The sequence below is a fragment of the Coregonus lavaretus genome (genome assembly GCF_964263955.1).
Source record: "Coregonus lavaretus genome assembly, chromosome: 30".
In the NCBI taxonomy this organism is placed as follows: Eukaryota; Metazoa; Chordata; class Actinopteri; order Salmoniformes; family Salmonidae; genus Coregonus; species Coregonus lavaretus.
The window spans coordinates 1,991,116-2,017,271 of record NC_140017.1 but is presented as its reverse complement, the minus strand read 5'-3'; the positions used below and the strand labels follow the sequence as shown (position 1 = coordinate 2,017,271).

At 42.7% G+C, this 26,156-nt stretch overlaps 1 protein-coding gene across 1 annotated transcript in view; it reads left to right on the top strand.

The window, feature by feature from the left end:
* The window catches only part of LOC311106059 (protein furry homolog), a gene marked incomplete at its 5' end in the record, with an annotated part of 221,548 nt that extends 205,391 nt beyond the window's left edge, over window positions 1–16,157 (top strand). Inside the window, 2 exons of the mRNA XM_084148346.1 lie at window positions 11,812–12,023; window positions 15,081–16,157. Of these exons, the coding sequence (XP_084004472.1) occupies window positions 11,812–12,023; window positions 15,081–15,333 (465 nt within the window). The 3' untranslated portion in view covers window positions 15,334–16,157. The remainder of the gene's footprint in view (window positions 1–11,811; window positions 12,024–15,080) is intronic.
* Between the last annotated feature and the right edge of the window lie 9,999 nt (window positions 16,158–26,156).

The following is a 26,156-nucleotide window of genomic DNA, read 5'->3' as shown; positions in this document are numbered from 1 at the left end:
AGCATCATGCTGTGGGGATGTTTTTCATTGGCAGGGACTGGGAAACTGGTCAGAATTGAAGGACTGATGGATGGTGCTAAATACAGGGAAATTCTTGAGGAAAACCTGTTTCAGTCTTCAAGTTTGTCTTGGAATGGCCTAGTCAAAGCCCAGACCTCAATCCAATTGAGAATCTGTGGCATGACTTAAAGATTGCTGTACACCAGTGGAACCCATCCAACTTGAAGAAGCTGGAGCAGTTTTGCCTTGAAGAATGGGCAAAAATCCCAGTGGCTAGATGTGCCAAGCTTATAGAGACATACCCCAAGAGACTTGCAGCTGTAATTACTGCAAAAGGTGGCTCTACAAAGTATTGACTTTGGGGGGTTGAATAGTTATGCACGCTCAAGTTTTCAGTTTTTTTGTCTTATTTCTTGTTTGTTTCACAATAAAAAAAATAGCATCTTCAAAGTGGTAGGCATTTTGTGTAAATCAAATGATACAAAGCCCCCAAAAATCCATTTTAATTCCAGGTTGTAAGGCAACAAAATAGGAAGAATGCCAAGGGGGGTGAATACTTTTGCAGGCCACTGTATGTAGATATTCCATAAAATATCATCCGTTTCCATGTCTACACTGTATTTCTGTTCAATTTGATGTTATTTAAATGGACAAATAAATTGCTTTTCTTTCGAAAACAAGTGACCCCAAACGTTTGAACTGTAGTGTGTGTATATTTGTATGTATGTATGTATACTGTTGAAGTCAGAAGTTTACATTACACACTCGTTTTTCAACCACTCAACACATTTCTTGTTAACAAACTATAGTTTTAGCAAGTCAGTTATGACATCTACTTTGTGCATGACACAAGTAATATTTCCAACAATTGTTTACAGACAGATTATTTCACTTATAATTCACTGTATCACAATTCCAGTGGGTCAGAAGTTTACATACACTAAAATGACTGTGCCTTTAAACAGTTTGGAAAACTCCAGAAAATGATGTCATGGCTTTAGAAGCTTCTGATAGGCTAATTGACATAATTTGAGTCAATTGGAGGTGTACCTGTGGATGTATTTCAAGGCCTACCTTCAAATTCAGTGCCTCTTTGCTTGACATCATGGGAATATGAAAAGAAACCAGCCAAGACCTCAGAAAAAGAATATTGTAGACCACAAGTCTGGTTCATCCTTGGGAGCAATTTCCAAACGCCTGAAGGTACCACGTTCATCTGTACAAACAATAGTACGCAAGTATAAACACCATGGGACCACACAGCCGTCATACCGCTCAGGAAGGAGACACGTTCTGTCTCCTAGAGATGAACGTACTTTGGTGCGAAAAGTGCAAATCAATCCCAGAACAACAGCAAAGGACCTTGTGAAGATGCTGGAGGAAACAGGTACAAAAGTATCTATATCCACAGTAAATCGAGTCCTATATCGACAACCCGAAAGGCCGCTCAGCAAGGAAGAAGCCACTGCTCCAAAACCACCATAAAAAAGCCAGACTACGGTTTGCAAATGCACATGGGGATAAAGATCGTACTTTTTGGAGAAATGTCCTCTGTTCTGATGAAACAAAAATAGAACTGTTTGCCATAATGACCATCGTTATGTTTGGAGGAAAAAGGGGGCATTTGCAAGCCGAAGAACACCATCCCAACCGTGAAGCAAGGGGGTGGCAGCATCATGCTGTGGGGGTGCTTTGCTGCAGGAGGGACTGGTGCACTTCACAAAATAGATGGCATCATGAGAAAGGACAATTATGTGGATATATTGAAGCAACATCTCAAGACATCAGTCAGGAAGTTAAAGCTTGGCTGCAAATGGGTCTTCCAAATGGACAATGACTCCAAGCATACTTCCAAATGGCTTAAGGACAACAAAGTCAAGGTATTGGAGTGGCCATCACAAAGCCCTGACCTCAATCCTATAGAACATTTGTGGGCAGAACTGAAAATGCGTGTGCGAGCAAGGAGGCCTACAAACCTGACTCAGTTACACCAGCTCTGTCAGGAGGAATAGGCCAAAATTCACCCAACTTATTGTGGGAAGCTTGTGGAAGGTTACCCGAAACGTTTGACCCAAGTTAAACAATTTAAAGGCAATGCTACCAAATACTAATTGAGTGTATGTAAACTTCTGACCCTCTGGGAATGTGATAAAATAAATAAAAGCTGAAATAAATCTCTCTCTACTATTATTTTGACATATCACATTCCTAAAATAAAGTGGTGATCCTAACTGACCTAAGACAGGGAATTTTATTAGGATTAAATGTCAGGAATTGTGAAAAACTGAGTTTAAATGTATTTGGCTAAGGTGTATGTAAACTTACGACTTCAACTGTATATATATATATATACACACACACACACACACACACACACACACACACACACACACACACACACACACACACTCACTACCGGTCAAACATTTTAGAACACCTTCTCATTCAAGGGTTTTTCTTTATTTGTACTATTTTCTACATTGCCGATTTTGCAGGTTTTCCTACTTACAAAGCATCTAGAGGTCTGTAATTTTTATCATAGGTACACTTCAACTGTGAGAGACGACAAAAATCAACAAAAATTCAGAAAATCACATTGTATGATTTTTAAGTAATTAATTTGCATTTTATTGCATTACATAAGTATTTGATCACCTACCAACCAGTAAGAATTCCGGCTCTCACAGACCTGTTAGTTTTTCTTTAAGAAGCCCTCCTGTTCTCCACTCATTACCTGTATTAACTGCACCTGTTTGAACTCGTTACCTGTATAAAAGACACCTGTCCATACACTCAATCAAACAGACTCCAACCTCTCCACAATGGCCAAGACCAGAGAGCTGTGTAAGGACATCAGGGATAAAATTGTAGACCTGCACAAGGCTGGGATGGGCTACAGGACAATAGGCAAGCAGCTTGGTGAGAAGGCAACAACTGTTGGCGCAATTATTAGAAAATGGAAGAAGTTCAAGATGACGGTCAATCACCCTCGGTCTGGGGCTCCATGCAAGATCTCACCTCGTGGGGCATCAATGATCATGAGGAAGGTGAGGGATCAGTCCAGAACTACACAGCAGGACCTGGTCAATGACCTGAAGAGAGCTGGGACCACAGTCTCAAAGAAAACCATTAGTAACACACTACGCCGTCATGGATTAAAATCCTGCAGTGCACGCAAGGTCCCCCTGCTCAAGCCAGCGCATGTCCAGGCCTGTCTGAAGTTTGCCAATGACCATCTGGATGATCCAGAGGAGGAATGGGAGAAGGTCATGTGGTCTGATGAGACAAAAATATAGCTTTTTGGTCTAAACTCCACTTGCCGTGTTTGGAGGAAGAAGGATGAGTACAACCCCAAGAACACCATCCCAACCGTGAAGCATGGAGGTGGAAACATCATTCTTTGGGAATGCATTTCTGCAAAGGGGACAGGACGACTGCACCGGATTGAGGGGAGGATGGATGGGGCCATGTATCGCGAGATCTTGGCCAACAACCTCCTTCCCTCAGTAAGAGCATTGAAGATGGGTCATGGCTGGGTCTTCCAGCATGACAACGACCCGAAACACACAGCCAGGGCAACTAAGGAGTGGCTCCAGACCTGAACCCAATAGAAAATCTTTGGAGGGAGCTGAAAGTCCGTATTTGTTGCATTATTTTTTCTGTCGTTTCTGGAGGATTAAATTGAAATTGCAACCAACTTTCTATGGCTTGTTTTAGAAATAGTGATATTTGGGAGATTATTTCCTTTTCAAATAACTGAAAGTGAGTGGTTGTAATCTCAGTAAAGGGAAAAAGGCCATTCTTGAACATTGGGTGAGACAATCTTACTAATTTGCTAGAGAACCAGTTCGGATTTAAGTATAACTTTTGTATGACTGAAGCTTTTAGTGATAGGTCTAATGCTTTAATATTTAATCATTTCTGTCCTCCGAATTCATATTAATTATATAGATAGGCCCGTTTAATTTTGTCTGGCTTGCCGTTCCAAATAAAATGGAATCTTTTTTTCTCATATAATTTAGAAAACTGTTCCCTAGGCGTAGGCAAGACCATAAGCAAATAGGTAAACTGGGATAATACTAAAGAGTTCATCAGAGTGATTTTTCCACAAATTGACAGGTATTTACCTTTCCATGATAGCAAGATCTTATCTATTTTTGCTAACTTTCTATTAATTTTTTTTGAAGTGAGATCATTTATTTCCTTTGGGATATGTATTCTGAGTATATCCACATCACCTTCAGACCATTTTATTGGTAAACTACATGGTAATGTAAAAATTGTATTTTTTTGTGATCCAATATGCAATATAGTACATTTGTCATAATTTGGTTGTAATCCAGAGAGGTTAGTAAATGTATCTAGATCCTCTATGAGGCTGTGGAGGGATTCTAGTTGTGGATTTAAAAGAAAACATGAATCATCAGCGTACAATGACACCTTTGTTTTTAAACCCTGGATTTCTAATCCCCTGATATTATTGTTGGATCTGATTTTAATAGCTAACATCTCGATGGCCATAATAAATAGATATGCCGATAGTGGACAACCTTGTTTCACTCCTCTTGACAGTTTAAAACTTTCTGAGAAATAGCCATTATTTACTATTTTACACCTAGGGTTACTATACATTATTTTGACCCATTTCATAAGAGATTCTCCAAAATTGAAATGCTCCAGGCATTTATATATAAACCCCAGTCGTACTTTATCAAATGCCTTTTCAAAGTCTGCTATGAATAGCAGGCCTGGTTTCCCAGACTTTCCATAGTGTTCTATTGTTTCTAATACTTGCCTTATATTATCTCCAATGTATCTTCCATGTAAAAAACCTGTCTGATTAGAATGAATAATATCCGACAATACCTTTTAATTCTATGTGCTATACATTTTGCTAGAATTTTTGCATCACAACACTGAAGTGTAAGGGGCCTCCAATTTTTTAAATGGACTGGATCTTTATATTTTCCACTTGTATCCTGTTTCAGTAATAATGAGATCTTCTTCTTGAGTGTCAGATAATCTACCATTTACATAGGAGTGGTTAAAACATGCTAATAACGGTCCTCTTAGTATATCAAAAAAGGTTTGGTATACCTCGACTGGTATGCCATCCAACCCTGGAGTTTTCCCGGACTTAATGTCTTTAATTGCATCCAGAAGTTCCTCCTCTGTAATTTAACCTTCACATGAGTCTTTCTGTAGGGCTGTTAATTTTACATTATCAATAGAAGAAAAAAATCTCTACAATTAGCTTCAGTTAGAGGAGATGGAGGCGACTGAAACGAAAACATATGCTTAAAGTACTTTGTTTCTTCCTTCAAAATATCATTTGGTGAATCATGGGTGACTCCGTCAATTGTAACCAGTTTCATTACATTCTTTTTGGTAGCATTCCTATGTTGAAGACAAAAAAATAATTTGGTGAATTTTTCCCCATATTCCATCCAGTTTGCTTTATTTTTATAATATATTACACTTGATCTTTCTTGAATAAGTTTCTCCATTTCTTTTTGTTTTTCCTCTAATTTATTCTGAGCCTCTATGTTACAGTTTTTATTGCCATCTATCTGTTCTGTTAGACTTTCTATTTCCTTTGTTAGTATAAACTCTTTTGACCTAAATTGCTTTTGTTTTCGAGATGAGTACTGAATTGCATGGCCTCTAAAGGCACATTTAAAGGTGTCCCATACAATAAGGGGATTTGCTGTACCTATGTTATGTTCGAAAAAGTTAGTTATAAATTCCTTTGTCCTAGTTAAAAATAAGTTATCATCCAATAGCCTTTGATTAAATTTCCAATATCCTCGCCCACGTGGAAATTCAGTAAGAGTAATGTATATGCCAATTATATGATGGTCCGACCGCATTCTGTCCCCTATCAACACTTTTTTATATTTTGGTGCCAACGAGAATGAGATAAGAAAGAAGTCATGACGACTAGCTTGATTGAGTCTCCGCCATGTATATCTCACTAGATCAGGATATTTAAGCCTCCATATATCTACTAGTTCTAATGTATCCATGACATTCACGATTTCCTTAAGAGCATGTGGGTGATTGTTTGTGGTGTGATTTCCTTTACGGTCCATTGAGCTATTTAAAACAGTATTATAATCCCCCACCATAATAATATTGTCTTGAATTGCTTGCAGGGTTGATAATTTATTATATATATTGTCAAAGAAGTGTGGATCATCATTATTTGGTCCGTAAAGGTTAATGAGCCATATATGTTTATGGTCCAATAACATATTTAAAATAATCCATCTACCTTGCGTATCTATTTGGAGAATTTGCACATTCGGATCGAAATTACTATTAATTAATATCATCACCCCTTTTGAATTTCTTTGCCCATGGGAGAAGTATATTTCCCCCCCATTCCTTTTTCCACGCAACTTCATCTAGAATTGTTGAATGAGTTTCCTGTAAACAATAGATATTATATTCCTTCTCTTTGAGCCATGTAAATATAGTTCTTATTTTGTTATTATCAGCTAAGCCATTACAATTATAACTGGCTATACTTATTTCACCATACAAGTTTCAAGTCTATTTATTATTATATATGTTTGTAAATTTACCAATAAAAAATACCGTAATGATTGAGTGTCCATATACAGTGGGGAGAACAAGTATTTGATACACTGCCGATTTTGCAGGTTTTCCTACATACAAAGCATGTAGAGGTCTGTAATTTTTATCATAGGTACACTTCAACTGTGAGAGACGGAATCTAAAACAAAAATCCAGAAAAACACATTGTATGATTTTTAAGTAATTAATTTGCATTTTATTGCATGACATAAGTATTTGATCACCTACCAACCAGTAAGAATTCCGGCTCTCACAGACCTGTTAGTTTTTCTTTAAGAAGCCCTCCTGTTCTCCACTCATTACCTGTATTAACTGCACCTGTTTGAACTCGTTACCTGTATAAAAGACACCTGTCCACACACTCAATCAAACAGACTCCAACCTCTCCACAATGGCCAAGACCAGAGAGCTGTGTAAGGACATCAGGGATAAAATTGTAGACCTGCACAAGGCTGGGATGGGCTACAGGACAATAGGCAAGCAGCTTGGTGAGAAGGCAACAACTGTTGGCGCAATTATTAGAAAATGGAAGAAGTTCAAGATGACGGTCAATCACCCTCGGTCTGGGGCTCCATGCAAGATCTCACCTCATGGGGCATCAATGATCATGAGGAAGGTGAAGGATCAGCCCAGAACGACACGGCAGGACCTGGTCAATGACCTGAAGAGAGCTGGGACCACAGTCTCAAAGAAAACCATTAGTAACACACTACGCCGTCATGGATTAAAATCCTGCAGCGCACGCAAGGTCCCCCTGCTCAAGCCAGCGCATGTCCAGGCCCGTCTGAAGTTTGCCAATGACCATCTGGTTGATCCAGAGGAGGAATGGGAGAAGGTCATGTGGTCTGATGAGACAAAAATAGAGCTTTTTGGTCTAAACTCCACTCGCCGTGTTTGGAGGAAGAAGAAGGATGAGTACAACCCCAAGAACACCATCCCAACCGTGAAGCATGGAGGTGGAAACTTGATTCTTTGGGGATGCTTTTCTGCAACGGGGACAGGACGACTGCACTGTATTGAGGGGAGGATGGATGGGGCCATGTATCGTGAGATCATGGCCAACAACCTCCTTCCCTCAGTAAGAGCATTGAAGTTGGGTTGTGGCTGGGTCTTCCAGCATGACAACGACCCGAAACACACAGCCAGCGCAACTAAGGAGTGGCTCCGTAAGAAGCATCTTAAGGTCCTGGAGTGGCCTAACCAGTCTCCAGACCTGAACCCAATAGAACATCTTTGGAGGGAGCTGAAAGTCCGTATTGCCCATTGACAGCCCCGAAACCTGAAGGATCTGGAGAAGGTCTGTATGGAGGAGTGGGCCAAAATCCCTGCTGCAGTGTGTGTAACCTGGTCAAGACCTACAGGAAACATATGATTTCTGTAATTGCAAACAAAGGTTTCTGTACCAAATATTAAGTTCTGCTTTTCTGATGTATCAAATTATTATGTCATGCAATAAAATGCAAATGACTTACTTAAAATCAAATACTTAAAAATCATACAATGTGATTTTCTGGATTTTTGTTTTAGATTCCGTCTCTCACAGTTGAAGTGTACCTATGATAAAAATTACAGACCTCTACATGCTTTGTAAGTAGGAAAACCTGCAAAATCGGCAGTGTATCAAATACTTGTTCTCCCCACTGTAGCTGTACCGTGATATTTGCATTGCTACTAAGTAACCCTTAAATTGTTCTCCACTAATTCCCCCGCTAAAGCTCCTCCCCATCCCAAGTTGAGCCGTCATCCCAGTGATCGGCATCCCACCCACGTCCCTCCGGATCCCTAGGGCCCTGAGAGGCCAGGACCCATCCATCGACAACAGGACACAGTGCCACCCACAAAACAGAAGCAGATTAACCGCCAAAAGCATTTCCAATGCTGTCACCTCTATATATGTATATATATAACTATTTAAAAATATATATCTATTCAAATATCCTGCATATCTTATTTTCCATCATTATCAATTAATATGCGTAACAATGTCGGCAGTTCATGTGCAGGATCTCAACATACAACCCGGATTGCCATTGTATTAGATTTAATTTATTGACAAGCAATTATTATCCTACCAAATAATTACCACGGTCCATCCCATACCCCCCTCTCTGATTGTCAGAGTGTGACCCCCTCCCCATGGGTTACTGCAGCCAGTGTTGACAGCACTGCCACTACCTGGGTGGGGGTACCCCACCGGAATCCCAACCAGCTAGGTACAAGGTCGTCAAGGTTCTCATTAGCAGCTTTGAGAATTTCCTTGTATATAATGCTCTCCCATCAGGGGGCTCTGGCTTTGTATGACCAACCCTGCCAGGCAGGCTCAGAATCCTGAGGTGGCGGTGCTGCTCAAGTAGGTCTCTGACCGCATTTATTTCTCTGTTTAGGCTGCATACTCACAGCAGGTCCATAAAACAGATGGGAACTTCTCTTTGGTGTATGGGTCGCTCAGGTGGGTGTCCAGGATATAGGGTTTGGGATCTTTCCATCATGATAGGACAATAAAAAGTTAGATTAGATGTATACTATATTTAAAAATGTATATCCCTCATCTACACAAAATTGAAAGCTCTCTCTCACTACCCCTGCTCATAGACACCCGTCGGCTCTGTGATATGCAACCATTTCCCCTCTCACTCACTTAACGCTGCACCCTTCCAAACACAAAAATGCACACCACATGGTTGACTGCGGAGGAAATGGGCCAAGTGCAAACGCACCCGCATCCCACACCTGCCACAAGGGGGAAAGGACGCCAGGGAGAACACAGGACCAACCACAACAACCGCCCGCCAAAACAACAATTGCCCAGCAAAAAAGCTATGTTCTAATTAGTTGTATGTTAAGATGTATTATTTTGCTTGCTATCTGTTCTTGTTATATCATTTTATCCTTTTTTAAAAATACTATAGTTACTATAAATGTTCTTTAATATTACAATCCCTATCATTGCTAGTATTGGGTATTCCATTATTCAACTCCTCTATTACAACTTTTAGAATAGCCATGGAGTAGTCTTTGTGTCTCTGAACATTTGGTTGTCAATATATAGTTTATCGACCACCAGTGCAACACGTTTCTCTTTTAATCTATTTTCCTTGAAGATTGGATACAGAACTTTGCACCTTTCTGCAATCTCCCTCGGGAACTGATCATTCATGCCTATTTTCGTGCCAGCAAGTCTTTTACCTAGGCTTTTAACCATTGCTTTATCCTTAAAAAAATGCAAATTTGGCAACGATTGGGCGATCATATTTCTGTCCTCTTTGTCCGAAACGGTGTACACGTTCGAGTTGGATTTTATCGACAGCCTCGAGTGGGATTTGAAGCGCCATATGCAGGAAGTCCTTCATAATATTCTCGGTTATTTCTCCCTCCTTTTCCTGAATACCCGTAAGTACTAGATTTTCTCTCATCGATCTAGTTTGGCTTCTCTCAGAAGGTTGTTCTCCTTTTTAAGTTCCCTAACGTCCGTTTCCATCTTAGTGACTGTCACTTTAAATTTTTTGGTTTCTTTTTCCATTATCGCAGCTTTTTCGTCAATCATTTCAAGACTCGCTTTCAACTCTTTTACGTCCTTTCTATTCAATTCTAGTATGCCCAATTTGTCATTTATCGACTTCAACAGGTCGCTTTCCACACTTACCAGTCCCAGCCCAGTGGTGAAAAGCATATATCATCTGTATCAGTCGACGAGTCGCGTTTTCTCTTGGGGATTGGTACTCCTCGTTTATCTTCCGCCATGTTTGGGTGTTGCGTGTTGTTGTAATATTTGTCGATATATTTATCTAGCCTTTATCTAGCCTGTTTTGTGTTATTATCCAGATTGAATTTTATTTACTGCGAATATATGAAATGCTAATATTTAGTCTAACTTACTGATTTTGAATATTATGTTTTTATCTTGAGGTGGTTTGTACCGCTTTCTATTCAATACGCCATCTTGTAGCGAGTGGGAGACTTTAGTTGGTTAAACGTTTTTCTACATTATGCATTTGTAAGTACATTATTTACCGTGGTGAATGTATCAAACCAGTTGCCTTGATAAGTGTTTTGTTGTTGTACACTATCCTCAAACAATAGCATGGTATTTTTTCGCTGTATTAGCTACTGTAAATTGGACACTGCAGTTAGATTAACATTCATTTAAGCGCTCTGATGATGTAAGACATGTCTATGTCCCAGAAAGTTGGCTGTTTACAACGCCATTCTAGTCACATATCGCATATTGATCCTGTAGAGGTTAATTATCTCACATCTCGGAAAAGATTTGTAATGTTGTACTTCTTGTTGACAAAATCTGTGCTAAAGTTGGGTTTTTGAGCTAGCGCCCAATAGACTCCCATTCACTCCTTTAAGGAGAGTGCTCCTTGTCCCAGAATCGCCCAGAATGTTTCCCATCTCCTCAAAAGTATATCTGCCGTTGCGAATGTCAATCTTCGCACTGTGAGGCACATCAGTCTGCAGGTTGAAAATTGTGAGATTGTAGACTCCTAAATTAATAGTACAGCTAACTAGCTACTTTACATGCTGATATTGTCTTTGGTATTATTGTGTGTAGCTACGTTTGCTAGCCACCTAGCTAGCCAGCCCATAGAGAGAGCATTGCATTGTGGATTTTGTAGTCTACTTGACCTGCAACAAATTTCCAACGATTTTCCATGTTGCTACCAACCTTATTATAACGCCAAAATTAAACATAATTAAACATCACAAAAAATATCGTTCTCACATATTAGTGTTATTTAACACTGTAAATTAAAGGAATGAGTGGATTTTTCCTTAAAGGCAATAGATGTATTATCTATCCCTACCTCATGGGTTTACTGATGTGTAAAAAGCATGTATTACTACTACATTTATTATTATAATATTAAAATGCCAGTTAACAGACTTTTTTACCCAAAGCAACTTGGAGTATTGTCTGCATACATGGCTAGCCCCAGCGGGAATTGAACCCATGACCCTGATGTTTCAAACGCCATGCTCGACTAAGTGAGCCACACTTTTATTGAATGGACTGTGTGGTCCTGTCATTGGTGGGATCTGAACCTCGGTCTCCCACTCAGGAAACCAATGTCTTAACCATTAGGCCAAGAGGAAATTACCTCTTGAACCGAAGGTGACACTGATTTTAAGTCACAGTCAGGGCTACCTCATCCAGAGAGCGTGAGTCTGACTCACCTCCGCTACACTCCTCTCTCTCTCCCTCAGCTGATGAATATGTCCAGAGAGCTGAACGAGCTGAAGGGCAGTCTGCAGGCTGCAGCAGCCTCCGTGACTTCCAGTGACCTCCAGGCTGCCCAGGAGACATCCTCCTCTTCTGAGCCCACCTTCCTCTCGTCTGAGGCGGCCGTACAAGCCGTCTTGGACGCCCTGAAGAACCACGAGTTCACCACATCCATCTGCTACATCCGCGAGTGCAGGTAAAGACAAAGAGAAAATTGTATATTGCACTATATCTAAGTGTTGTGTTCCCGTTGTTTGGATCGTCTTGAACTGATTGTCCGGGCTGTAACCTCGTTCGTACTAAATCAATCAAAATGATCAACCGTTGTTGATTGGAAATGAAAAAAGCCATAATAAAGCCACAATAATGCTTATATATACAGTGCATTCGGAAAGTATTCAGACCTCTTCCCTTTTTCCAAATTTTGTTACGTTACAGCCTTATTCTAAAATTGATTAAATCGTTTTTTCCCCCATCAATCTAAAGACAATACCCCATAATGATAAAGCAAAAACTGGTTTTTAGAAATGTTATCAAATTTATTACAGATAAAAAATGGAAATATCACATTTATATAAGTATTCAGACCCTTTACTCAGTACTTTGTTGAAGCACCTTTGGCAGCAATTACAGCCTCGAGTCTTCTTGCGTATGACACTACAAGCTTGGCACACATTTATTGGGGAGTTTCTCCCATTCTTCTCTGCAGATCCTCTCAACCTCTGTCAGGTTGGATGGGGAGCGTTTGCTGCACAGCTATTTTCAGGTCTCTCCAGAGATGTTAGATCGGGTTCAAGTCCGGGCTCTGGCTGGGCCACTCAAGGACATTCAGAGACTTGTCCCGAAGCCACTCTTGCGTTGTCTTGGCTTTGTGCTTAGGGTCGTTGACCTGTTGGAAGATGAACCTTCGCCCCAGTCTGAAGTCCTGAGTGCTCTGGAGCAGGTTTTCATCAAGGATCTTTCTGTACTTTGCTCCGTTCATCTTTGCCTCGATCCTGACTAGTCTCCCAGTCCCTGCCACTGAAAAACATCCCCACAGCATGATGCTGCCACCACCATGCTTCACCGTAGGGATGGTTCCAGGTTTACTCCAGACGTGACACTTGGCATTCAGGCCAAAGAGTTTAATCTTGGTTTCATCAGACCAGACAATCTTGTTTCTCATGGTCTGAGAGTCCTTAAGGTGCCTTTTGCCAAACTCCAAGCGGGCTGTCATGTGCCTTTTACTGAGGAGTGGCTTCCCTCTGGCCACTCTACCATAAAGGCTGATTGGTGGAGTGCTGCAGAGATGGTTGTCCTTCTGGAAGGTTCTCCCATCTCCACAGAGGAGCTCTGGAGCTCTGTCAGAGTGACCATCGGGTTCTTGGTTTGCTCAGTTTGGCCGGGCGGCCAGCTCTAGGAAGAGTCTTGGTTGCTTCAAATTTCTTTCATTTAAGAATGATGGAGGCCGCTGTGTTCTTGGGGACCTTCAATGTTGCAGAAATGTTTTGGTGCCCTTCACCAGATCTGTGCCTAAACACAATCCTGTCTCGGAGCTCTACGGACAATTCCTTCGACCTCATGGCTTAGTTTTTGCTCTGACATGCACTGTGGGACCTTATATAGACAGGTGTGTGCCTTTCCAAATCATGTCCAATCAATTGAATTTACCACAGGTGGACTCCAATCAAGTTGTAAAAACATCTCAAGGATGATCAATGGAAACAGGATGCACCTGAGCTCAATTTCGCGTCTCATAGCAAAGGGTCTGAATACTTATGTAAATAATGTATTTCTATTTTGTATTTTTAATACATTTGCTAAAATTTATAAAAACCTGTTTTCGCTTTGTCATTATGTGGAATTGTGTGTAGATTGCTGAGAAGAAGAAAAATATTTAATCCATTTTAGAATAAGGCTGTAACTTAACAAAATGTGGAAAAAGTCAAGGGGTCTGAATACTTTCCGAAGGCACTGTATATATACACATTAAAATTCAAAAACTCACAGTCATGGGAAGCACAAATATAACTTTACAAATCACCCAGAAAAACAGTTACATTCCTCCACAAATAAGTCCCCAATCAATACTATACATTTCCCGAATGGCACCAGAACATCAAGATTAAATGTATTTTGAATTTTGTTCCAGCAATACGGTGCATTAAAACTAAAAGCAGATTTACCTAGCTCGGTGGAGACCCTAGGAACTTCAATCCTGTGAACGGGTTAGGCAACGCAGGTGTCTATACTTCAATAGCAAAGTTAGATAAGACGGAAGTTTATGAACTAGGGCCTTGTAAACAAAAAGGGAGTAATGTAGAGATCTACAGGTCTTTAGCGAAGTCCAGCCAACCTTTTGATACAGGATACAGTGATGAGTATCAAAACTGTCACCTGTAACAAAACAAAGGGCGCTATGGTAGATGGCTTCCAAAGGTTTAAGAGTAGTAACAGCTGCACTTTGATAAATAATATCACCATAATCAAGAACAGATAAAAAGGTAGACTCAATAATATGCTTCCTACTGCTTAGAGAAATCCACAATCTGTTTCTGTAGAAAAAGCCAACTTTAAATCTTAGCTTCTTAACCAGCTCATCTATGTTTTCTAAACGTCAATTCCATATCAATCCAAATCCCTAAGTATTTATATGCTGTAGTTGTGACACAGCCAGACTGTAGTTGTGACACAGCCAGACTGTAGTTTTGACACAGCCAGACTGTAGTTGTGACACAGCCAGACTGTAGTTGTGACACAGCCAGAATGTAGTTGTGACACAGCCAGACTGTAGTTGTGACACAGCCAGACTGTAGTTTTGACACAGCCAGACTGTAGTTTTGACACAGCCAGACTGTAATTGTGACACAGCCAGACTGTAGTTGTGACACAGCCAGACTGTAGTTGTGACACAGCCAGACTGTAGTTGTGACACATTACATTAAAATTTTAGTAATTTAGCAGACGCTCTTATCCAGAGCGACTTACAGTTAGTGAGTGCATACATTATTTTTTTATTTTTCATACTGGCCCCCCGTGGGAATCGAACCCACAACCCTGGCATTGCAAACGCCATGCTCTACCAACTGAGCTACATTCCTGCCGGAATTGTAATTCCTATCATGCTTATAAATAATACTAACTTGTTATTTGTTATTTATGTAAATAATTTATTACGCTTTTAAGAAAGTTATTATAAAGTGTTACCAAATTATGAAGTTGAGAGTTACATATAATTCAGGTTCATGATGGTAACTGCTTATTTTGTCTGCAGGAGGATGTGGCCCAGTGACATTTTCGGCAGCAGCTCTGAGGACGAGACCCAGACGTTGCTGAACATCTACTTCAGACACCAGACGCTGGGCCAGACGGGCACCTTTGCACTGGTGGGCTCTAAGCAGGACCTCTCTGAGATCTGCGTCAAGCTGATGGAGCTCAACGGGGAGATCAGGGACATGATACGCCGGCCCCAGGGCTACCGAGCCACCTTTCTCACAGACTCCAGTGTGTCTGGCTCCAGTCTCTGACACGCAGGAGGAATGCTGTGCCTGACTCCAGGACCTGTTCCAGGCCCCAGTCCCAGCCCAACCTGAGCCCCCAGCCTTAGCCCCAGTTCACTGCCCTGCCCCAGCCCCAACACCAGCCCTATAGCCTAGCCCCAACCCCAGCTCACTGCCCTGCCACAGCCCTATACCCTATCATTATTAGCCCCAGCCTCCATCCTCAGCCCCTGTCCACTACGCTGCTCCAGCCCTTCACCCTACTCCTACCCTGGGTATGCTGCTATGGTTACCGTGGTCACAGCAAGCTCTCTTTTCTCCCCCGGGAAAACTGAAGTCCTCGTGTCCCTTCTCAGAGTAGAGGGCCCTCAGGATGTACCCCTGTTCAGCTCTCCAGATGTGCAGCAGTACTGTGGGTGTGAACGTGACGAACCAAGACTTTGCTCTTAGAAACAATCCTTAGCTTTTATTGAACTAATATTTATGGATAACATCACACAGCGGCAACTTGCTACTGAGGTCAATGACTTTCACGTCTAACAGAAGACATACCAAAGTTACAATTAACCTATTCTTCTGCTGAGTATCTGTTATTTAAAATGTTTAAGGGAAAATGTGCAATGCTTCACAGAAGTGAGACTTTTACTGTATCATGAGGATTTTAGTGCTTTTCACTACTTGAATATTATGTATTACAGGCGAAATTATGCTGAATTTGTTTAAATAGACAGCCTGTGTGTGTATGTGAAACTGACTGTAACCAGACTACCATCCATGAACACTGCAAAGCACAGATATACTGTAAATACAATGGGGAGAACAAGTATTTGATACACTGCCGATTTTGCAGGGTTTCCTACTTACAAAGCATGTAGAGGTCTGTAATTTTTATCATAGGTACACTTCAACTGTGAGAGACGGAATCTAAAACAAAAATCCAGAAAATCACATTGTATGATTTTTAAGTAATTAATTTGCATTTTATTGCATGACATAAGTATTTGATCACCTACCAACCAGTAAGAATTCCGGCTCTCACAGACCTGTTAGTTTTTCTTTAAGAAGCCCTCCTGTTCTCCACTCATTACCTGTATTAACTGCACCTGTTTGAACTCGTTACCTGTATAAAAGACACCTGTCCACACACTCAATCAAACAGACTCCAACCTCTCCACAATGGCCAAGACCAGAGAGCTGTGTAAGTTCAAGATGACGGCCAATCACCCTCGGTCTGGGGCTCCATGCAAGATCTCACCTCGTGGGGCATCAATGATCATGAGGAAGTTGAGGGATCAGCCCAGAACTACACGGCAGGACCTGGTCAATGACCTGAAGAGAGCTGGGACCACAGTCTCAACGAAAACCATTAGTAACACACTACGCCGTCATGGATTAAAATCCTGCAGCGCACGCAAGGTCCCCCTGCTCAAGCCAGCGCATGTCCAGGCCCGTCTGAAGTTTGCCAATGACCATCTGGATGATCCAGAGGAGGAATGGGAGAAGGTCATGTGGTCTGTTGAGACAAAAATAGAGCTATTTGGTCTAAACTCCACTCGCTGTGTTTGGAGGAAGAAGAAGGAAAAGTACAACCCCAAGAACACCATCCCAACCATGAAGCATGGAGGTGGAAACATCATTCTTTGGGGATGCTTTTCTGCAAAGGGGACAGGACGACTGCACCGTATTGAGGAGAGGATGGATGGGGCCATGTATCGCGAGATCTTGGCCAACAACCTCCTTCCCTCAGTAAGAGCATTGAAGATGGGTCGTGGCTGGATATTCCAGCATGACAACGACCCGAAACACACAGCCAGGGCAACTAAGGAGTGGCTCCGTAAGAAGCATCTCAAGATCCTGGAGTGGCCTAGCCAGTCTCCAGACCGGAACCCAATAGAAAATCTTTGGAGGGAGCTGAAAGTCCGTATTGCCCAGCGACAGCCCCGAAACCTGAAGGATCTGGAGAAGGTCTGTATGGAGGAGTGGGCCAAAATCCCTGCTGTAGTGTTCAAACCTGGTCAAGACCTACAGGAAACGTATGATCTCTGTAATTGCAAACAAAGGTTTCTGTACCAAATATTAAGTTCTGCTTTTCTGATGTATCAAATAGTTATGTCATGCAATAAAATGCAAATGAATTACATAAAAATCATACAATGTGATTTTCTGGATTTTTGTTTTAGATTCCGTCTCTCACAGTTGAAGTGTACCTATGATAAAAATTACAGACCTCTACATGCTTTGTAAGTAGGAAAACCTGCAAAATCGGCAGTGTATCAAATACTTGTTCTCCCCACACTATACATATAGATTTAAATGCTCAACTGCTCTGATATGCTGTATATCTACTGTCTCGAGGACCTAGATACCACATTGGGCTAGCTGTTGCTTAAAACGTTATTTACAAATGTTCGCTTTCTACAGTATAGCTATTTTGCTTATAGGATAATGATTTATATTTACATAAAATAAACATGCTTTGAACTGATTCGTTTTATAGAATGAAAATAAATGTTCTTGTTCTGTCTGTTAAAACTGCCAAGCATGCATATTTTATGGACTATAAAGTGTAATAGTTTATTGTATTCATAAATATTTATATTTTAACTCAGTTGCATTTGTATGTACATAGTGCAAGTGGAGCTTTGCTTTGCTTGTAAGATTTTATTTTCATGTTTTTAATTTACAGTTGGACTATGCATGTAATTTAATATTTGTAAAGCTTCCATAGGGACTGTTTTCACCTTTAAATACTACTGCTTTTGTGATGTACACTTCTGTAACAATAAAAAATAAAATGTCTTTATTTTATTTAACCTTTATTTTATCAGGGAGTCATACTGTGACCAATGTCTATTATACAGATTAGCCCTGAATTACATAAATTACAGAAAATACACTCATCAATATAAATACAAAATGCAAGCAGAAAGAAAAACTGTCATAAAAAACAAAAAAACACAACAAATCAAATGCGCCGAATACAAAAGGTGTAGACATTACAGTGAAATGCTTACTTACAAGCCCTTAACCAACAATGCAGTTTTTAAGAAAATAAAAAATCATTAAAGAGCAGCAGTAAAATAAAATAACAGTAGGGAGGCTATATACAGCGGGTACTGGTACATTTACATTTTACATTTACGTCATTTAGCAGACGCTCTTATCCAGAGCGACTTACAAATAGGTGCATTCACCTTATAGCCAGTGGGATAACCACTTTACCATTTATTTATTTTTTTATTTTTTTGGGGTAAGATAGGGGTAGAAGGATTACTTTATCCTATCCCAGGTATTCCTTAAAGAGGTGGGGTTTCAAATGTCTCCGGAAGGTGGTGAGTGACTCCGCTGTCCTGGCGTCGTAAGGGAGCTTGTTCCACCATTGGGGTGCCAGAGCAGCGAACAGTTTTGACTGGGCTGAGCGGGAACTATGCTTCCGCAGAGGTAGGGGAGCCAGCAGGCCAGAGGTGGATGAACGCAATGCCCTCGTTTGGGTGTAGGGATTGATCAGAGCCTGAAGGTACGGAGGTTCCGTTCCCCTCACAGCTCCGTAGGCAAGCACCATGGTCTTGTAGCAGATGCGAGCTTCAACTGGAAGCCAGTGGAGTGTGCGGAGGAGCGGGGTGACGTGAGATAACTTGGGAAGGTTGAACACCAGACGGGCTGCGGCATTCTGGATGAGTTGTAGGGGTTTAATGGCACAGGCAGGGAGCCCAGCCAACAGCGAGTTGCAGTAATCCAGACAGGAGATGACAAGTGCCTGGATTAGGACCTGTGCCGCTTCCTGTGTAAGGCAGGGTCGTACTCTCCGAATGTTGTAGAGCATGAACCTACAGGATCGGGTCACCGCCTTGATGTTAGCGGAGAACGACAGGGTGTTGTCCAGGGTCACGCCCAGGCTCTTCGCACTCTGGGAGGAGGACACAACGGAGTTGTCAACCGTGATGGCGAGATCATGGAACAGGCAGTCCTTCCCCGGGAGGAAGAGCAGCTCCGTCTTGCCAAGGTTCAGCTTGAGGGGGTGATCCTTCATCCATACTGATATGTCTGCCAGACATGCAGAGATGCGATTCGCCACCTGGTTATCAGAAGGGGGAAAGGAGAAGATTAGTTGTGTGTTGTCAGCGTAGCAATGATAGGAGAGGCCATGTGAGGATATGACAGAGCCAAGTGACTTGGTGTATAGCGAGAATAGGAGAGGGCCTAGAACTGAGCCCTGGGGGACACCAGTGGTGAGAGCACGTGGTGCGGAGACAGCTTCTCGCCACGCCACTTGGTAGGAGCGACCGGTCAGGTAGGACGCAATCCAAGAGTGAGCCGCGCCGGAGATGCCCAGCTCGGAGAGGGTGGAGAGGAGGATCTGATGGTTCACAGTATCAAAGGCAGCAGACAGGTCTAGAAGGACAAGAGCAGAGGAGAGAGAGTTAGCTTTAGCAGTGCGGAGAGCCTCCGTGACACAGAGAAGAGCAGTCTCAGTTGAATGGCCAGTCTTGAAACCTGACTGGTTTGGATCAAAAAGGTCATTCTGAGAGAGATAGCAAGAGAGTTGGCTAAAGACAGCACGCTCAATAGTTTTGGAGAGAAAAGAGAGAAGGGATACTGGTCTGTAGTTGTTGACATCAGAGGGATCGAGTGTTGGTTTTTTGAGAAGGGGTGCAACTCTCGCTCTCTTGAAGACGGAAGGGACATAGCCAGCGGTCAAGGATGAGTTGATCAGCGAGGTGAGGTAAGGGAGAATGTCACCGGAGATGGTCTGGAGAAGAGAGGAGGGGATAGGGTCAAGCGGGCAGGTTGTTGGGCGGCCTGCCGTCACAAGTCGCAAGATTTTATCTGGAGAGAGAGGGGAGAAAGAAGTCAAAGCATAGGGTAGGGCAGTGTGAGCAGGACCAGCAGTGTCATTTGACTTAACAAACGAGGATCGGATGTCGTCAACCTTCTTTTCAAAATGGTTGACGAAGACATCCACAGAGAGGGAGGATGGGGGGGGGGGGGGGATTCAGCAGGGAGGAGAATGTGGCAAAGAGCTTCCTAGGGTTAGAGGCAGATGCTTGGAATTTAGAGTGGTAGAATGTGGCCGTAGCAGCAGAAACAGATGAAGAAAATGTAGAGAGGAGGGAGTGAAAAGATGCCAGGTCCGCAGGGAGTCTAGTTTTCTTCCATTTCTGCTCAGCTGCCCGGAGCTCTGTTCTGTGAGCTCGCAATGAGTCATCAAGCCACGGAGCTGGAGGGGTGGAGGATAGGACATAGAGAGTCAAAGGATGCAGAAAGGGAGGAGAGGAGGGTTGAGGAGGCAGAATCAGGAGATTGGAGGGAGAATGATTGAGCAGAGGGAAGAGATGATAGGATGGAAGAGGAGAGAGTAGCGGAAGAGAGAGAGCGAAGGTTGCGACGGCACATTACCATCTGTGTAGGGGCAGAGTGAGGAGTGTTGGAGGAGAGGGAGAGAGAAAAGGATACAAAGTAGTGGTCGGAGACTTGGAGGGGAGTTGCAGTGAGATTATTAGAACAACAGCATCTAGTAAAGATGAGGTCAAGTGTATTGCCTGCCTTGTGAGTAGGGGGGGACGGTGAGAGGGTGAGGTCAAAAGAGGAGAGGAGTGGAAAGAAGGAGGCAGAGAGAAATGAGTCAAAGGTAGACGTAGGGAGGTTGAAATCCCCCAGAACTGTGAGGGGTGAGCCATCCTCAGGAAAGGAACTTATCAAGGCGTCAAGCTCATTGGTGAACTCTCCAAGGGAACCTGGAGGGCGATAGATGACAAGGATATTAAGCTTAAATGGGCTAGTGACTGTGACAGCATGGAATTCAAATGAGGAGATAGACAGATGGGTCAGGGGAAAAATTTAGAATGTCCACTTGGGAGAGATGAGGATTCCTGTGCCACCACCCCACTGACCAGATGCTCTCGGGGTATGCGAGAACACATGGTCAGACGAGGAGAGAGCAGCAGGAGTAGCAGTGTTTTCAGTGGTAATCCATCTTTCCGTCAGCGCCAAGAAGTCGAGGGACTGGAGGGTAGCATAGGCTGAGATGAACTCTGCCTTGTTGGCAGCAGAACGGCAGTTCCAGAGGCTGCCTGAGACCTGGAACTCCACGTGGGAGGTGCGTGCAGGGACCACCAGGTTAGAGAGGCAGCAGCCACGCGGTGTGAGGCGTTTGTGTAGCCTGTGCGGAGAGGAGAGAACAGGGATAGGCAGAGGCATAGTTGACAGGCTGCAGCAGATGGCTACAATAATGCAGAGGAGATCGGAATGAAATGAACTAAACATCTGGTACAGAGTCAATGTGCTGGGGCACCGGTTAGTCGAGGTAATTGAGGTAATATGTACATGTAGGTAGAGTTACAGTGACTATGCATAAATAATAAACAGAGTAGCAGCAGCGTAAAAGAGGGGGGTGGGGGGAGCAATGCAAATAGTCCGGGTAGCCATGATTAGCTGTTCAGGATTCTTATGGCTTAGGGGTAGAAGCTGTTAAGAAGCCTTTTGGACCTAGACTTGGCGCTCCGGTACCGCTTGCCGTGCGGTAGCAGAGAGAACAGTCTATGACTAGGGTGGCTGGAGTCTTTGATCATTTTTGGGGCCTTCCTCTGACACTGCCTAGTACATAGGTCCTGGATGGCAGGAAGCTTGGCCCCAGTGATGTACTGGGCTGTACACACTACCCTCTGTAGTGCCTTGCAGTCGAAGGCTGAGCAGTTGCCATACCAGGTGGTGATGCAACCAGTCAGGATGCTCTCGATGGTGCAGCTGTAGAACTTTTTGAGGATCTGAGGACCCATGCCAAATATTTTCAGTCTCTTGAGGGGGAATAGGCTTTGTCGTGCCCTCTTCACGACTGTCTTGGTGTGTTTGGACCATGATAGTTTGTTGGTGATGTGGACACCAAGGAACTTGAAGCTCTCAACCTGTTCCACTACAGCCCCGTCGATGAGAAAGTGCTCAGTCCTCTTTTTTTTTTCCTGTTTTTTTCCGAATCTCCTTTTTCTTGATCACATTGAGGGAGAGGTTGTTATCCTGGCACCACACGGCCAGGTCTCTGACCTCCTCCCTATAGGCTGTCTCATCATTGTCGGTGATCAGGCCTACCACTGTTGTGTCGTCGGCAAACTTAATGATGGTGTTGGAGTCGTGCCTGGCCATGCAGTCATGGGTGAACAGGGTGTACAGGAGGGGACTGAGCATGCACCCCTGAGGGGCCCCCGTGTTGAGGATCAGCGTAGCAGATGTGTTGTTACCTATCCTTACCACCTGGGGGCGGCCCGTCAGGAAGTCCAGGATCCAGTTGCAGAGGGAGGTGTTTAGTCCCAGGGTCCTTAGCTTAGTGATGAGCTTTGAGGGCACTATGGTGTTGAACACTGAGCTGTAGTCAATGAATAGCATTCTCACGTAGGTGTTCCTCTTGTCCAGGTGGGAAAGGGCAGTGTGGAGTGCAATAGAGATTGCATCATCTGTGGATCTGTTGGGGCGGTATGCAAATTGGAGTGAGTCTAGGGTTTCTCGGATAATGGTGTTGATAATAAGACCATCAATCAGCTTTATGAATTGCCCTAGAGGCACCAAAACATACAATTTAAGAACATTTTGAAGATTGTTCCACAAATAAGGTGCAAGAAAACTAAAAGCTGATTTACCTACAGTGCCTTGCAAAAGTATTCATCCCCCTTGGCTTTTTTCATATTTTGTTGCATTACAACCTGTCATTTAAATAGATTTTTATTTGGATTTCATGTAATGGACATACACAAAATAGTCCAAATTGGTGACATGAAATGAAAAAAATAACTTGTTTCAAAAAATTCAAAAAAATAAATAACGTAAAAGTGGTGCGTGCATATGTATTCACCCCCTTTGCTATGAAGCCCCTAAATAAGATCTGGTGCAACCAATTACCTTCAGAAGTCACATAATTAGTTTTAAAAAGTCCACCTGTGTGCAATCTAAGTGTCACATGATCTGTCAAATGATCTCAGTATATATACACCTGTTCTGAAAGGCCCCAGAGTCTGCAACACCACTAAGCAAGGGGCACCACCAAGCAAGCGGCACCATGAAGACCAAGGAGCTCTCCAAACAGGTCAGGGACAAAGTTGTGGAGAAGTACAGATCAGGGTTGGGTTATAAAAAAATATCTGAAACTTTGAACATCCCACAGAGGACCATTAAATCCATTATTAAAAAATGGAAAGAATATAGCACCACAACAAACCTGCCAAGAGAGGGCCGCCCACCAAAACTCACGGACCAGGCAAGGAGGGCATTAACCAGAGAGGCAACAAAGAGACCAAAGATAACCCTGAAGGAGCTGCAAAATTCCACAGTGGAGATTGGAGTATCTGTCCATAGGACCACTTTAAGCCGTACACTCCACAGAGCTGGGCTTTACAGAAGAGAGGCCAGAAAAAAGCCATTGCTTAAAGAAAAAAATAAGCAAACACGTTTGGTGTTCGCCAAAAGCCATGTGGGAGACTCCCCAAATATATGGAAGAAGGTACTCTGGTCAGATGAGACTTGAATTTAGCTTTTTGGCCATCAAGGAAAACGCTATGTCTGGCGCAAACCCAACACCTCTCATCACCCGGAGAACACCATCCCCACAGTGAAGCATGGTGGTGGCAGCATCATGCTGTGGGGATGTTTTTCATCGGCAGGGACTGGGAAACTGGTCAGAATTTAAGGAATGATGGATGGCGCTAAATACAGGGAAATTCTTGAGGGAAACCTGTTTTAGTCTTCTAGAGATTTGAGACTGGGATGGAGGTTCACCTTCCAGCAGGACAATGACCCTAAGCATACTGCTAAAGCAACACTCGAGTGGTTTAAGGGGAAACATTTAAATGTCTTGGAATGGCCTAGTCAAAGCCCAGACCTCAATCCAATTGAGAATCTGTGGTATGACTTAAAGATTGCTGTACACCAGCGTAACCCGCTGGAGCAGTTTTGCCTTGAAGAATGGGCAAAATCCCAGTGGCTAGATGTGCCAAGCTTATAGAGACATACCCCATGAGACTTGCAGCTGCAATTGCTGCAAAATGTGGCTCTACAAAGTATTGACTTTGGGGAGGTGAATAGTTATGAACGCTCAAGTTTTCTGTTTTTTTGTCTTATTTCTTGTTTGTTTCACAATAAAAAATATTTTGCATCTTCAAAGTGGTAAGCATGTTGTGTAAATCAAATGATACAAACCCCCAAAAAATCAATTTTAATTCCAAGTTGTAAGGCAACAAAATATGAAAATGAATACTTTCGCAAGCCACTGTAACTCCGTAGAGACCAAAGGAATTTCCAGAGTTAGCCATCCCTTTACTGAAGCGGCAGCTGCGTTCATATAGATGTCGCCATAGTCTAGGACCGATGGGAACGTCGACTGAATAATCTACTTTCTACTATTTAGCGAGAGGCAGGACCTATTTCTATAGAAGAAGCCCATTTTTATTCTCAGCGTCTTAACTAACTCATCAATATGCTTTTTAAAAAGACAGATGCACAGATTTTTGTAAGCAGGGACACAGTCAATATGGACACCATACAAAGTAGATATGCTTAAATCATCAGTTATTTTGATGCGCTCTAGAGAACAACATATACTTAGTTTTACCTGCATTCAATACTAATTTCAGGTCAATAAAGTTTTTCTGTAATACAATGAAGGCAGACTGTAGTTCAGGTAAAGCCTGGTTAACCGTCGTGGCAATAGCATACACAACAGTATCCTCGGCATAAAAGTGCAGACAAGTCGATATTGTTAATGTAAATAGTAAAAAGTACAGGACCCAGAATCGACCCCTGCTAGACACCTTTCATAATATCCAGGAGACCTGCTTTAACACCATCAGTAGATACACATTGAGTTCTATCTAGCAGTAAGTGATCAACAGTATAGAAAGCCTTTGACAGGTCAATGAACATCATTTATAACTAGGGATGCAGCAAAGATAGTGCTATGACCTGGTCTAAAACCCGACTGATGTACATTTAGAATACATTTAAAAGATAAAAAAGATCTTAGCTGAGAATTAATCAAGGATTCTAATATTTTAGCTAGGCAAGAAAGTTTAGAAATAGGGAGATAATTATTTAGGTCATCACCTTTGTGAAGGTGGAGTACATGGGCTGCCTTCCAAACCTTGGGGATAGTACCAGATATAATCGTCAGGTGAAAAATATGGGTTAATGATTCAGCAATCAAGGGGGCAGAGAGCTGCAGCAAAAATGGATCAAGCATATCAGCCCCAGTGGATTCTTTTTAAGGCAAGGCATATAGCACATCACAGATAGTAAATTGTTGAAATGAAAACAAAGATTCACTAGAAGTTGACGGGTTAACCGTAGAGTCAGCTAGAGGCTGGCAGAGGGAAAAGCAGTCGATTGTGTCACGACTTACGCCGAGGCTGCCCCCCCTCCTGGTTCGGGCAGGCTTCGGCGTTCGTCGTCACCGGAGTACTAGCTACTGTCGATCCCATTGTCAATCACACACACCTGGTGCTCATTCCCCTAATTAGTATGTGTATAAGTGTTCCCTCTGTCCCCCTTGTCTTTGTGAGTGATTGTTTTGTTGTGAGAGCGTGTAGCTCGGTTGAGCTACATTTCACTGTGTTATTGCCAAGGTGGATGTTTTCCCTTGTTTTCCCTTGTATAGTTTCGTTTGACGCTTGGGCCGTTTGATTTATGCAAACGGATTAAACTCTGGACTTCCTGAGCCTGACTCCTTCTTTCACACCTCGTCACAGAATCACTCACCTGATCTGATATGGAGTCAGCAGGAGAAGACCGCATGCCTGGAGTTGTGGCAAGGGTCCAGGAGCATTCCTCGATGTTGGCCAGCTTGGGGGAAGCGATGGATCGGGTTCTTCAGG